A 15,386-nucleotide genomic window follows, 5' to 3' on the forward strand; every position below is an offset into this window, starting at 1 on the left:
AATATACCGAAAATCTACAAAATCTAGAAGAATACCACATACAGACGTGAACTTTGATGAAAAGAACCCAGAAAATACAGCATTTTTATTTTTAAACACAAATAATCAACGCAGAGGATCAGAAGATCAGACTTCTAGCAACAGGCCTGCTGGAAAATTGGAGGGAAAGTTTAAAACTGGAAAAGAACCACCGATTCACAGAGGGAGAAGCAGTGAGTACAACTAAAACTGCACTGGAAATCTTTTTTTTCGGCTTGTTTGCTTATTTTTTCCAAATATAAGGGCATAAAATTGATCTTTTAATATTTTTATAAGCTAAAAATGCTAAAAAGCTAAAGCTATGGCTAGCCCACACTCTGGCATTCCTCAATGTATCAATTCAACTGAGGCAGAGAGAATCAGCCAATCAGAGCAGCAGCTGCAATCAGCCCACTGCCATATGCAGATGAGCTCCCCCCTCACCACCATACAGTATCCCTCTGAGGTAAAATCTGACACCGCAAGGAAAACCTATAAGCAGAAACTTCTGACAAACAACCCTGAGACTCTGTTTGCAGACCTGTTCAAAACAGGAGAAGTCTGCAACCTCATTTTCTTCTCTGATCACCCCAGAGCCTGGCATAAAGCCATCATCCACCATTACCCCTCTGTAAAGAAAGAAGGCATCTGTAATGGCTGGAAAGTCAAAATCAGAGAACCACACGACCCTTACAGCACAGTAATAACTGTGAACATCTATAAAAATGGCACAGTCATGGTACAGGGGGACCTGAAATTATTCCAGGCAGACTACAGAACAATAGGTGAAATTGTGAAACATGAGAAAGCTGTACCATCTGAAAGCTTGTCATCTGAGCAGAATCCACCGAACAACACCTCAGATCTCAGATCCACTCCTGCAGAAACTGTTGAGCACACCTCACCCTCCCTGCTCAAAGCTATCCCTCTCCTGCAGGAGCACTTCACCAAGCTGGAGATGGAGATGGTGCAGCTCAGAGAAACTGTGCTGAGACAGCAGCAGTCAGACACATGTGCAGCTCATACTGAACTCCAGCAGAACATCGAGCACTTAACACAGAGACTATCAGCCCTCACACAGCAAATGAGACAGCTGCAGACAGAGAAGGACAGCTATCAGTGTGAGCTGACCGCACTGAGACAGCAGCTAGAGGACAGAGAACAGTCCACAGCAGAGATGAGGCAGCAGCTGAGAGAGATACAGGAGGAGAGAGAGCAGCAGAGCAGTGAGATCCAGGCCCTGAGAGAGCAGCTGAGAGAGATACAGGAGGAGAGAGAGCAGCAGAGCGGTGAGATCCAGGCCCTGAGAGAGCAGCTGAGAGAGATACAGGAGGAGAGAGAGCAGCAGAGCGGTGAGATCCAGGCCCTGAGAGAGCAGCTGAGAGAGATACAGGAGCAGAGAGAGCAGCAGAGCGGTGAGATCCAGGCCCTGAGAGAGCAGCTGAGAGAGATACAGGAGGAGAGAGAGCAGCAGAGCGGTGAGATCCAGGCCCTGAGAGAGCAGCTGAGAGAGATACAGGAGCAGAGAGAGCAGCAGAGCGGTGAGATCCAGGCCCTGAGAGAGCAGCTGAGAGAGCTCCTCCTGGCCAGAGAAGAACCAGAGCAGACCCACAGAGCTCCAACACTGCCCTCCACCCCAGAGTCACCGAACACAGGGAGTCAACACCCATCCGTCAGCGCAGAGAGACCCGACCCAGACCGCTCACAGCCATCACAGCGCCCCGTGTCAGGCTCCTCAGCACAGCAGCACCAGCCCTCGTCTCACAGCAGCCCAGCACCAACCAGCACAGAGGAACCTGAAATAGCTCTACTCATCGATTCAATCGGCAAATTCATCGATGTGAAGAAACTTTTCCCCCAACACAGAGCAGTTAAATTCTGGTGTCCCACCACTGACAAAGCCCTGGAGCTCCTGACGGAGTCCCAACTAGGCCGGCCCAGCCACATCATTATCCACACGGGCACCAACGACCTGCGGAGCCAGCAGGACCGAGTGTCTGACTCCCTCAGAGCTGTGGTGGAAAAAGCTAGACAAACTTTCCCCAACTCCAAAATCATCCTGTCCACTCTACTCCAGAGGAGAGATTTCCATCCCAACACAATCAATAAAATTAATTCCAGCATCTCTAGACACTGTGCCCTCCTGCCCAACGTCCACTTGGCCCATCATACAGACCTGGACACTGAATGTCTATACGACCACGTCCACCTTTATAAGAACCTGGTACACATCCTCGCAAAGAGACTCAAAGATGTCACTCTAAACCGGACCAACCAGACCAGCCCCAGGTGGAGCAGAACCAGCCCGAACCCAGTCAACCCATCGAGACACACTCCAGCAAACTACATCCCAGCCCACAGCTCATCTAGAGCCCCGCCCAGAGCCCCGCCCGGAGCACCACCCGGAGCACCACCCAGAGCCCCGCCCGGAGCACCACACCGAGCACCAGCACCCAGACAGGACCCCTACAGACTGTCCTACAACAGCCCCACAGCTCCAGCAGCTGAAGCCCATCCACAGCAGAGCCCGGCCCAGCCTAGCAGACCGAGCTACGCCCAAGCTGTCAGCGGAGGAGCAGGCCGAGCCAACACTGAACTCCACGACATACAACACATGCTGAGTATCATCTGCTCTCACCTACTAACACACAGTGGACAGTGGTAAAAAAAAAAAAAAAAAAAAAAAAAACACACACCTACGTAAGTCTGTGGTATTAATGTACATTTAATATGGAATTGTTAATATTTTGAGTTCCTGACATAACTTTACTTCCATCATTCATTGTTTTAAATTAATCTATTGTAATTTTGCATCATTTATCTTTTCTCAAAATAGCAAACAAACCATACACATTACTTTCTATGATGAAATCACTTAGTTTTTCTACGTGGAATATTCAAGGTCTAAACTCCGTCTTTGGCCTAAAAAGTAGAAATTCAGATTTTATGAAAGAACTTCAAGACCTAGATGTCATCGTCTTACAGGAAACCTGGTGTAGAGGAGATGCGTTCACTGGCTGTCCCTCAGGATACAGAGAAATAATATTACCATCAGTAAAGCTCACATCAGTCACACAAGGGAGAGACTCGGGAGGGATGATCATATGGATCAAATCTGAACTGGCCATAGAATTAATCAAAAGAGAACAGCACCACCTGTGGCTAAAAATACAAAAAGGAATGATATCAGCATCTAAGCCGGTTTTCCTTTGTGCAATTTACATTCCTCCCCTCGAGTCTCCGTATTTCCAAGAGGAAACTTTCCAAAACATAGAGAGAAAAATCAGCCATTTCCAGGCCCAGGGAAATGTGCTGCTTATGGGTGATTTAAACGCCAGAACAGGAGAAGAACTAGATTTCATTGAATCGCACGGTACCAGATTCATCACTGGCAATAACGACCTGTACCCTTCTTACCCCAGCAGGCAAAACTGTGATGAAACCGTGAACGCTCACGGACGGCAGCTACTACAGCTCTGCCGAGGACTGGCTCTGTACATCGTCAACGGAAGACTGCGAGGAGACTCGCTCGGCCGATACACCTACAGCTCAGCTCTTGGTAACAGCACAGTAGACTATGCCATCACAGACCTAGACCTGTCCTCTTTGAGAGCATTCACAGTCAAACCCTTAAAACCTTTCTCAGACCACAGCCAAATCATCCTCTATATAAAGCAATCTGAAACAGCACCCAAACCAATTAAGACTCCATATCAAATGAGCAAATTAATGTCTTTCAAATGGACTGAAAACAGTGGCAGTAATTACAGCACTGCCATTGAATCTCCAGAAATACAGTCCCTCATACATTCATTCCAAATACAGGAATACCCTAAAAACCAATTCGGCATCAATCAGGAAGTACAAGATCTAAACAACATATTCTACAAAACAGCACAAAAAAGTAATTTGTCAATTGTTAAACCAAAGAAAAAATATTTATATACAGACAAATGGTTTGATTTGGACTGTAAGGCTCTGAGAAAAAACCTCAATTTATCAAACCAAAAACACAGACAACCAGATAATTCGGACCTCCGCCTTCTTTACTGTGAGGCATTAAAACAATATAAAGCCACACTCCGGCGGAAAAAAGCACAGTTTCTGCAAAGCCAGTTTGAAGAAATTAAAAAATCTATAAACTCACACAAATTTTGGGATAAATGGAAATTGTTATACAAACCAAATCGAGAAGTTCTGGCAATCCAAGACGGGGAGAAGTGGAAAAACCACTTCCAAGAACTATACAGCCCAACTGAAATTCAAAATTATAAACAAAATGAAATAATTAATAAACTAGACAATTTGGAAAGATCAATCAAAGAAAATCAAAACCCTTTAGATTTCCCCATAACAATGAAAGAATTGGAAGAAAAATTAGGAGTCCTTGAGCCCAAGAAGGCCTGTGGTGTCGACAGCATCCTGAACGAGATGCTGAAACACACTGACCAAAGCTTCAAACTGGCCATGCTGAAACTGTTCACTGATGTTCTGTGTGTAGGGTTCTTCCCTGAGATCTGGAACAAGGGCCTCATCAGCCCCATCCACAAGAACGGAGATAAATTAGACCCCAACAACTACCGAGGCATCTGTGTGAACAGTAACCTGGGGAAGGTCCTCTGCAGCGTCTTAAACTCCAGACTTTCAGACTTCCTTATGAAGCACAATGCCTTGCGTAAATGCCAAATTGGCTTTCTTCCAAAATGTCGCACATCCGACCACATGTTTACATTACAAACACTAATTGACAAATATGTACATCAAAACAAAGAACAAATTTTTGCTTGTTTTATTGATTTCAAGAAAGCCTTTGATTCAATCTGGCATGAAGGACTATACCTAAAACTCATCGACAGTGGAATAGGGGGGAAATTCTATGATTTGATCAAATCGATGTACACAGCCAGCCAATGCGCTGTTAAAATTGGAAACCAAAGAACCGAGTTTTTCCCCCAGGGGCGTGGAGTGAGACAGGGCTGCAGTTTAAGCCCCACCCTCTTCAACATTTACATCAACCAATTAGCCGATATATTAGAACATGCTCCCTTTCAAGGTCTCACTCTACACGACACCGAGATCAAGTGTCTTCTCTACGCAGACGACCTGGTCCTCCTGTCGCCCACTAAAGAGGGGCTTCAGGACAGCCTGGATCTGCTGGAGGATTACTGTCAGTCCTGGGCCCTGACCGTCAACCTCCAGAAAACTAGAGTCATGATGTTCCAGAAACGCTCCAGATCTCAGGGACCAACACACACATTCACACTATCACACAGAACCATTGAGAGCACAAAAACATACACATACCTCGGCCTGAAAATAACTCCAACTGGCAACTTTACTTTGGCTGTGAATGAACTCAAAGAGAAAGCTCAAAGGGCTTTCTATGCCATAAAAAGATCAATCAAAATTGACATCCCAATCCAAATTTGGCTCAAACTTTTCAAATCAATAATTGAACCAATTGTTTTATATGGCAGTGAAGTGTGGGGTCCTTCTATCAAATTTGATTTTTTAAATTGGGAAAAACATCCGATTGAAACTCTACATTTTGATTTCTGTAAAAAAATTCTCAAAGTCCAAAGGAAAACACCAAACAACGGATGCAGGGCAGAATTAGGCCAATACCCTCTCCTTCTAAACATCCAAAAAAGAGCCATCAAATTCTGGAAACACCTAAAAACAAGCGACCCCAACACATACCATTACAAAGCCCTACAACACCAAGAGCTGAGCGTAGCGAGGAGTCCCCTGTGCCAGCGGGTGCTGAGACTGACTGGGCTCTCTCCTGCAGAGATCAGCTCGCCTCAGCACACACTCACACTCACACACATTCGGCCCCACAAATGATCACCACAGAACAAGACAAGTACATCACCCATTGGACAAACACCATTAAAAACCAACACAAACTGGAATGTTATTCGGCACTAAATCGAGAGTACACTGTTGCGAACTACCTGAGCACAGTGAGTGATGTGAGACTCAGGAGAACCCTGACGATGTACAGACTTAGCGAGCACAGCCTGGCCATAGAGACGGGCCGGCGCAGACAGACCTGGCTCTCCCGTGAGGACAGACTCTGCCCGCACTGCACCCTGGGAGTGACGGAGACCGAGCTGCACTTCCTCACAGAATGCCCAAAATATAAACGCATCAGAGACCACTATTACTCCAAAATTAATCAAATATTTCCCCAATTTAACACCTGTAACCCAACCCAAAAACTCCGTTTCATTCTTGGCGAAGAAGCCAAATGCTCAAATATAGCTGCAAAATTTGTATCATCCTGCCATATCCTGAGGGACGACCAGAGACCAGCAAACATCCAATAAACACACACTCACTCACAGCCTAAGACCTACACACACACACTCACTCACAGCCTAAGACCTACACACACACTCACTCACAGCCTAAGACCTACACACACACACTCACTCACAGCCTAAGACCTAAACACATGTATATGTTCAATTCCAAGTTCAGTGTTCGTTTGTTTTTTGCTTGTTTTTGTTTTGTACATAGATGTTTTCTAAATCCTTTATATTTTATTTATTAATCTTTATTATTAATGTTTATTTTATTATTATTGTTTTATGCTATCAGTATTATTATTTTGTGTACTAAATGTTCTAAATCATTTTCTATATGTTGTTTTGATGCTTTGGCAATACAAAATGTATTTTTTTGTCATGCCAATAAAGCTTTCTGAAATGAAATGAAATGACAACAGCAAGTGATGATGAGAGAGAGAGACAACAGCAAGTGATGAGAGAGAGAGACAACAGCAAGTGATGATGAGAGAGAGAGACAACAGCAAGTGATGAGAGAGAGAGACAACAGCAAGTGATGATGAGAGAGAGAGACAACAGCAAGTGATGAGAGAGAGAGAGACAACAGCAAGTGAAGAGAGAGAGAGCATACAGGCATGATACAGTGATACAGGCCCGATGGCGCTGGTTACAGAGGTAGCAGAACATTAGACTGAATGGACGGTTGTGATATCTAAATTCACTGAGTATAATCTCAGCATTGCTGTTTGGTATAGGCCTATAGCAGATTTGCCAGTATTCAAAAAAGGAAAACATTAATGATGTTTCAAAGTCCAGTTTATACCAGACCTGAGCTCTTATATCAAGATTTTTAAATGATCTGAAAATATCCTGTCGTGATTCAAACTTATTTGATTGTTTTACTCTAAATTGGTGGTTGTCAGATGAAGAAACACATGATCACAGTGAAGTGTCACTAACATGTGAATCATCTATTCTTGCCGTTTACAGTAATGTAAGAGCGTGGGAAATGCCTAAAGGGTCTAATGATTAGACACAAAGCTATAATAAAATTGTAGATCAGAAATGATATGTAGAATATGGAAAACAAAGGCATTTTTCAAATGTTTGTTTCACAGTGGTGTGATTTTACCAGTCAGGGCCGCACCTCAATTTACTAACATTTGTCTGTAAATTAGACACCGATTGATAGAAATGATCTATGAACTACTGTATAAAGTATAAAGTAAATGGACATTTTGGCATGAAGAAGTGCAGAATATAACATCAACTAAGTAACAAAGTTATTTTAACATTATGCTCATTTACGGTAAATGATGAGAGATCGTGAAGATATTCTCGTTCATATCAGAGTCTCATAAAGAAAGAGAGGTGTACATTTTCGTTTACCCTAAGTTGAACTTGTGTGTTGTTCTTCGCAAGGACATGATTGTGATTGATTCTGATTGTTGATGGGTTTTTTTTTTTCAAAAAACAAAGGAAGACAGAAAAGGAGAAGTGAACAAATGATTAGCAAAATATTGTAAAGCTCTTTAATTTTGGCCTGTCATCTATACAATAACTACGTCTTCGGCATAATGTACAGGCCAGCCGTTTTCACACCTCACCACAATCTTACTAGTGTCTCTGACCCCTCTGTATTCACAGTGTGGGCGTCTCTCCCCACTGTGTTTTTTACAAATGATCACAGGAAAAGGATTGTTACTCATACGGTTAAGGTCCTTTTGAGTTCCTGCTGCGCCACAAACTGCTCTAACATCGTTTTTATTTGCTTTTATAAAGGTGTTGATTTTTTTGCAGCCGTTGGTTTTGGAATCCATGATTTTTCTTCTGTATATCTCACTGTCACATTTCTGTACAGTCATGGCACCAAACACATGCTGCTTGAGGAACTTCTCATAACCTTCTGGTTGAGCATGAGTGGAGAACGACACACACAAGACCAGCAGCAGAATCACAGCAGACTGATGAATCTCCATGACCTGCTGAACAATACACACATCAAAACACCTTTACTGACATTTGACTTAGTGAAGAAAATACTGCTGAGACATTTCATTTGTTTTTACTTGCACAAATCTTAGTTACTTTAACCCAGCTGGGCACTTTTTCGTACACGGTTTCATGTAGTCCCTTTGTTTTTTCTGTATTATACATCTTGTACGTGCTGAGTAAATTTCTTAAGCTCTTACCTTGTTGTTGTGCATGGTTAAATTAATATTTTGTTGTTACTGTTGTTACTCATACTCAGTCAGTATGCTATGTTTCCAGTGAATCTAGCTCGTGTAGCCTAATCGAACTGATCTAATAGTGAATTTAGCTGACAATGTCAATATAGGGAAGTGAAATTAAAACAACACAAATGCAGTGCAAATTCAAAGGAAGAAAGAACATGTTAATCAATATAGCGCTCAAATACCTAAAGTAATGTTACTGTTTGCTAGCCTTGTATGATGATCTCATCTCTGTTAGTTCTACCAGAAAGAATCGGGAGATAGAATGATATAACAAAGCATATATTTACTAGAAGCCCAGCAGGCAAATATTTATAAAGTTCTTTGGCGTAGGCCCTGTCCGTAGCGCGCCCTGTTCCGAGGGTAGCGGAAACTGCATTTCCTGCCTGAAAATGAAGGCAGGGGCGCAGCCGATACCCCGGGAGGTATGGGAAGGGACCATCCTGGTGGTGGTGGGGAGGATGGAGGTAATTGGCATCGTCAGCATCTGCGAACATGTGTAAGTACCAATCTTTTATACTGCAAGTATTAGCACATGATTGGTTAGATGTGAAGGCAATAAGTAACGCAACTATTGAGAATTCCTGACAGAACTTATGCTAAAGCTTTCATTTCTCACCATTTATTCCAAGGGTATGACCGATTGTTTTACAGGTATTGTCTTTAAAGTATCCTTAAAAAGGGTTTTGACTTGTCAAACGGTGGTAGATCCATTTAACTTCTCCACAATGTCGGCCGCCATTTTAAATTCGCAAACCCTTAAATTCGAATGGATTCTGATTGGCTGTCAGGGTTTTATCGTTCAACAGCTAGGAAAAAAATATGAAAGTGATCCCAAATATAATTTCTCTTACAGTGGTGCTGACTCTGCTATTCTTTTATTTTTTAAACTATATCTTTAGGGCTGCCATCTTTCACGCACCCCCCTCCCTCCCTTTCCATAATTCTCACTCCAAGCTAAACTCACAAGTTGGCAACCCTGATCTTTAGGAGGCTTTTTGAACACTGTAAAAATGTCTAACCTCCCAACTCAAAAATGTTCTATTGATTGTCACATCTAAATTTTTCAAATGGCCCAAGTGAAATTCTGCAAAGTGTTCAAATTAAATTAGCAGAATTTCACTTGGGCCAATTGAAAAATTTAGATGTGACCAGTGTGACCAAAATTTTGAGTTGGGGAGGTTTGTATTTTTTTTACAGTGAAGCTTGCTGGCTAACATCTACAAGAACATTAAATTATGGCCCTCAGTTGCACTCGTGTGCATGCCTTTTGTCTGGTCTCTTTCATTATCCTAACAGATTCTCCCTTGAAGTACAAGATGCTTTAACATAATACACCTCATCTCAATTGGCTCCCAGTGACAATCTCGCATCTCAACTTCCAACTTTTTATCTACCTCAACTCTAAGTGCTGGTGAAGAGAATGGAAAGACATTAGAGATTCATATTGAAAAGTGCCAGACAATCAGCCAGGCAATGACACTTATTGGAACAAATCATACAAAACAAAGTGCTATCAGTGGAAAGATCATGGATGCAATACTTGTAGGCAAGACTACAAGTCATACTCTACAAATATCTTCCATTATACTGGATTGCATATATTTTACATATCTTTTTAGGTCTGCAGGAGCAGTCATATGGCAACAGGGAAAACTAACACAAGGGACAAAAGGAAAGTTGTCCAGGCTATATTGCTGGCAATAAACCTCATTGCTTGTGCCATGTACCGCACATTCTTTGAATTTGGTTGTTGCCGATGCCTCACAAAGCTCCAAAGATGCTACTAGTTGTTTTGACAACCTGCAGAAGATATTCATCCTTATCTCATCTTCCATCAAGAAATATATATTGAAAACCCATATCAATATTACACTACAGTCATGGGCAGAGACCAGGTGAGAGAGCCGTGAAGACATTGTGGAAGCCATTAAGCCCTACTGGAGGTAAAATAAATGTCAACAGATCCAGCCTTGAAAATTGATGCTCAGTCTTTAGCAGAGGAAATTGGATAATTTAGTTTCCCTTACCATGGATTAATCAACAAGGCCACTATAGACACCTTTTTTTAAACATTGTAAGTTATTCAGAAATGTTTGGTGGTGTCTGATACCATATGACCAGATTTACTGTAGTAACAATCACTATAACTATGGGTGAAAGTGAAATAATTTATAACCTGATGTTTCAATGTTAGCTTAGTCCATTATTATTTCTGACAACATGCAAACATATTTTGGAGACATAAATTCCAGCTGTAATGAGTAAATCATATATTTTTAATAATATTTGTCACATAAACACACAAACATTTTTCAAGTTAATTTCCTTGCTTCAGCAATAAAAAAAACATGGTGGGTTTTAAAGCACTTTTCCCCCCTTGGCTGATGTAAAGTTAATGAAAACAGAAAGAGAGAAATAGTCTATAAATATATTCTTACTAAAAAAAAAACCTGCTTACTAAAAAAACTTAAGTGTTAGAAATCTAAAGCATTTGTTTCCACTTATTACTTGATGGTTAAATCTGAGGTACAGGCCTGAGGAGTTTGGTATTTATTTGGTGTGACACTTAAAACAAATTAGTCCCTATTGAGTCTATTTACATATTTAAAATGAGCACCATACAAAAGACACCATCCACCATCCAAAAAAGGAACAAAAGAACAAGAGTATTGCCAAAAGAAAGAACCAAAGTCAGCTTGCATTATCAAACAGTGATAATATTCTACATATCAGCAAAATACAATAATGCCATAAGTTTAGAAAACAATCACTCATAAAAACCCAGCTGAACACAATAGAACGGAAAGACACAAGATTCTTGACAAACACAACTGAATATAATTCATGACCAAAACTGAATGAGACACAAGATAACAAAAAACAGACAAATAACATGTCTCTTCATCTTTCTACTTACATGCCAACAAACAACATGAAAGAACTAATCAGCACCTCATACAATATCTGAATTTGACCATTTCATTGTGACTCATTTTTGCACATTTTAACAATGAAGATAAATATATATCTACCAAACGTATGAAGACATACTATGATTTAATTGCTATAAAAATGGCATTGTTTTGTAACATTCCTCCTGACAACATCACACCAAGTATTTTCATAAATGCTCGAATGCACCAATTTTAAAATAAATAAATGAATATGAAAGAGCTGCACCAAGATAATCAAGGCCGGTTTTGGTTCTGGTGTAGATGCTGGACATATAAAAAGCCATGATGCTATTCACAGTTGGTCAAGTGTTTTCTGATCAAGGTGGATAACTAAGGGTTAGTGTTAATGTTTAAACTAAACACCAGCAAAATATTGATACCAGACTTTTCCATTAACAGCAACAATACCAGTAAAAACACCTACAGTATCAGTGGTGCAGCACATATGTCCTCTGAGACTGCGAGGAGTAAAATCCGGGTCATAATGCGTGTCTTGGTGAGGTATTTCTGGAAATGCAGTCAGTTCTATCAGCGAGGATGTAAACAGGCAGGACATTATGATTGATGTGTCAAACCAGTTAAGTGCATAGGTCATATAATGAAATGACAAGATAATCACTCACTGTTCGTGTCTGTATCACTTTAACAGCTTTAATAAACCTTTATATACTGAGAAACATCTAGCACTCGCTGGTCTACTGCTGCTCGTTTACCATTTAAAGGTGCAGTAAGCGATTTCTGAGAAAAGTGGATCGGATCGAGCACCAAAATACACTTGGAGCAAATCAGCAGGTGTATGCACTCATGATGGGTTGAGGTGCCTGTGTTGCATAGCCTGTTTCTGAAATTGGGGGCGGAGCTGTTTAAGATAAAGGGGCAATCCTATTGGGTAGGGGCGGGTTTGTCTTGGTGATTTTAAATATCAATAGTGTTTCACAGAAATGTATTTTTCTCTAAATTTTTTATTTAAATCACTAAAAAACGATATCGAATAATTTTTTTTATGTCATATTTAAATTGGTATGTAATAGGTGAAATTTGACTGGTATTGGTACTGAAAATTTGAAATCCTGGAATCGAGACACAATTACTCTGTGAGCGATGAGAGTTTCAGCTGATCTTCTCTCCATCATTTCCTAATTCTTTTCAGTGTCCCTTACAATTAAAGTATCAAAATTATCAATCATGTTACATTTTTTTATTGGCTGCCTCAATCTCAGTCTGATTTTTGGATGATGTTTAAAGGAATGTCATTCGGGTCACATAGTGGGTTGCCACAAGCAACATCCTCCTGTAGGAAAACACAGATTCACAGATGGTTAAAGGTGACATATCATGAAAATCTGACTTTTTCAGTGTTTAAGTGCTATAATTGGGTCCCCTGTGCATCTACCAACCCAGAAAACAAGCCGATCAGATTTCGCTCTTATTTATTACCGCCGCTTAATCTGCATGTGACTGCCCACGGCGCCGCCATTTGGTTTACAACAGTGTAACTAGTCCTAACACAATGGCAAAAGTTCGAGCAAAGCATGCAAACTGTTCTGTCGTCGCTGCACAGATGAGCAGACAAAACTATTTAGAGTCCCAGACTCAGATGGTAAATGGACTGCATTTATATAGACTAAGTGACTGCAGACATGCAGTCCAGATGGTAAATGGACTGCATTTTTATAGCGCTTTCACAGACCCAATGGCCACCAAAGCGCTAGGGCTGTCAACTTTAGTCGTTTAGTCGACTAATCGGTCGATGCCGTCTTGGTCGACTGACATTCTTATTGGTCGACCAGTTGCATTTTTTTTTTTACCAATAGAAAGAAATTTTCAATGATTTACTCCTTGATATTTATTCCTTTATAAGCAGTTAAATATTACTGTATTCTAAATATAATTAGCCTATGGTTTATCCCCAACTTTAAATGCTTTAATTTAGGCTATTTTGTAACAGCGCCACATTAGCGCACACACATAGAACACTCGGTTCGCACCTGTGGCTGGCTGCGCTGCTGCTTCGTGCTCAGTAAGGGATATAGGTAGTTTAGCTGTATTCATTCAGTTAGAACGCTACTTGTTTCGGTTTTTATGTTTTTATACACTATTATGTTTGTATCTCGATGCGGCGTGGACGCACTTGGAAAAAAAAGAGCGCGTCGCACCGCGACCGTTGCTTCCATCATTAGCGCACACCGCGCGCCTACATTTGAAATCGAACTTGAGCGCGCAAAAGACGTGAGCAGTCCCTTTAACGGCTTTATCATGCTGACTCAATAGATTGTGTTTTCTTGATATGTTTTTGTTTTTATTTGTACACTTGACGCATTTGAAAATAGCCTAAATAATGTAACAAAACGAAAATAAACCTATATGCGGTCCTACAATAAAGCCTATTGTTTTTTAGGCTCTTTGGGTTTTTGTGTGTGTTTGTTTTAAAACGCCTAGATAGGCTGGACAAAAGTTAACCTATAGCTTTGAAAGTAAAGAAGAATATACAGCCTGTATAAACGAGAGCTTTTGTTAGGATTTTTCATTGTGGCAGATAGCAGTTATATTTTTTTGTAGCGTGTGGTGTGGTCAGGTGCGCGATTGTGACTGTCACTATAGACCTAGCTAGGACAGTGCTCCTCACTTTTTGCAGTTAAAAAAAATCACTTAATTTTCAAAGAATTGTATTATTATTATAGTTTTATGTATTTTTGATGTTTTTTCGTTGTTGTTTTATAAATGCTCTATGACAATTGTTAAAAAATGTTCAATCAAAACATCGCGTCTTTTTTTTTTTTTTTTTTTTTTTTTAGTCGACTAATCGTTGCGCAGGACAAGACTTTGGTCGACTAAGGATTTCTTTGGTTGACTACAGCCCTACAAAGCGCTATACATTGCCTCACATTCACCCACTCATTCACACACCGACGGCGGTGTCAGCCATGCAAGGCGCCATCCAGCGCATCGGGAGCAGCTGGGGTTAGGTGTCTCACACACACACACACACACACACACAGCTGGGGTTAGGTGTCTTGCTCATGGACACCTCGACACTTGGTCAGGTGGAACCGGGGATAGAACCACCAACCTTCCGGTTTGTAGACAACCTACATGAACCACTGAGCCACTGCCAAAACACCTACATAAATGTATCCACTAACCATTCAGAAACGTGCAGGTGTGTCTAAAAGTTGCAACCTCTTCCTAAGTCTCTCTGTAAGGCTGCACTCGCTACTGGTTACTTATTTCTGAGATGTTGGATGATTGACATTATTCACGTGTTTTGTTATTATTCTTCTTAATGGCGGCGGGGAGCAGCAGCTCATTTGCATATAAAGGGACACACAAAAACGGTGTGTTTTTGTTCACACTCAAAAAGGGGCAAATTTGACCAGCTATAATAAATGATCTGTGGGGTATTTTGAGCTGAAATTTCACAGACACATTCTGGGAACACCATAGATTTATATTAGATCTTGTGAAAAGGGGCATAATATGTCACCTTTAAAGTAATACAATTGATACTATAGACTTGAATTGTCTTTTCCCCTGTTGTTTGTGGAATGTACAGAGGTTTTCTTTCCCTAAATATTAAACACAATGGGCCTCATTTATGAAAAGCGGCATAGAAACCGCCGTACATGAAATTTTACGAGCGTTTATCAAATGTGAGTTTGTGTGATTCAGAGAATGAACGCACGCACGTGCAAAAAACATACTTAGGCCTTTCTTCCAGATGTGAAATTAATAAATCGTAAACGATCTTGAAATTTATAATATCTGTAATCTGTAATTAGTAATGGTCTTGTAATAATATAATAACATATAAAAGAGCACTTGTCAACATCCAAAAACCTTTACTTGAGAACAGCAAGCAGCAAGATTTGCTTACCGGTAGATAT

General features: G+C 40.9%; 2 protein-coding genes across 2 annotated transcripts; one reads left to right on the forward strand and one right to left on the reverse strand.

Annotated features, from left to right (window-relative positions):
- Window positions 1–332: 332 nt before the first annotated feature.
- On the forward strand, window positions 333–2,683 carry LOC130087026 (transcription factor SPT20 homolog). Its single transcript, XM_056253227.1, has one exon. The coding sequence runs from the start codon at window positions 341–343 to the stop codon at window positions 2,681–2,683; it is 2,343 nt and encodes a 780-aa protein (XP_056109202.1). The 5' UTR covers window positions 333–340.
- A 5,178-nt stretch (window positions 2,684–7,861) lies between these two features.
- Window positions 7,862–8,327, reverse strand: LOC130087027 (ribonuclease-like 3). Its single transcript, XM_056253228.1, has one exon. The coding sequence runs from the start codon at window positions 8,288–8,290 to the stop codon at window positions 7,862–7,864; it is 429 nt and encodes a 142-aa protein (XP_056109203.1). The 5' UTR covers window positions 8,291–8,327.
- Window positions 8,328–15,386: the final 7,059 nt, after the last annotated feature.

This window comes from Rhinichthys klamathensis, unplaced genomic scaffold, assembly GCF_029890125.1.
Source record: "Rhinichthys klamathensis goyatoka isolate OS25496 unplaced genomic scaffold, OSU_Roscu_1.1 h1tg000103l_1, whole genome shotgun sequence".
Classification (NCBI taxonomy): domain Eukaryota; kingdom Metazoa; phylum Chordata; class Actinopteri; order Cypriniformes; family Leuciscidae; genus Rhinichthys; species Rhinichthys klamathensis.

Excerpts from the sequence above, each read along its gene's own strand:
- LOC130087026 (XM_056253227.1), top strand. The coding sequence starts at position 341 with ATGGCTAGCCCACACTCTGGCATTCCTCAATGTATCAATTCAACTGAG.
- LOC130087027 (XM_056253228.1), bottom strand. The coding sequence starts at position 8,290 with ATGGAGATTCATCAGTCTGCTGTGATTCTGCTGCTGGTCTTGTGTGTG.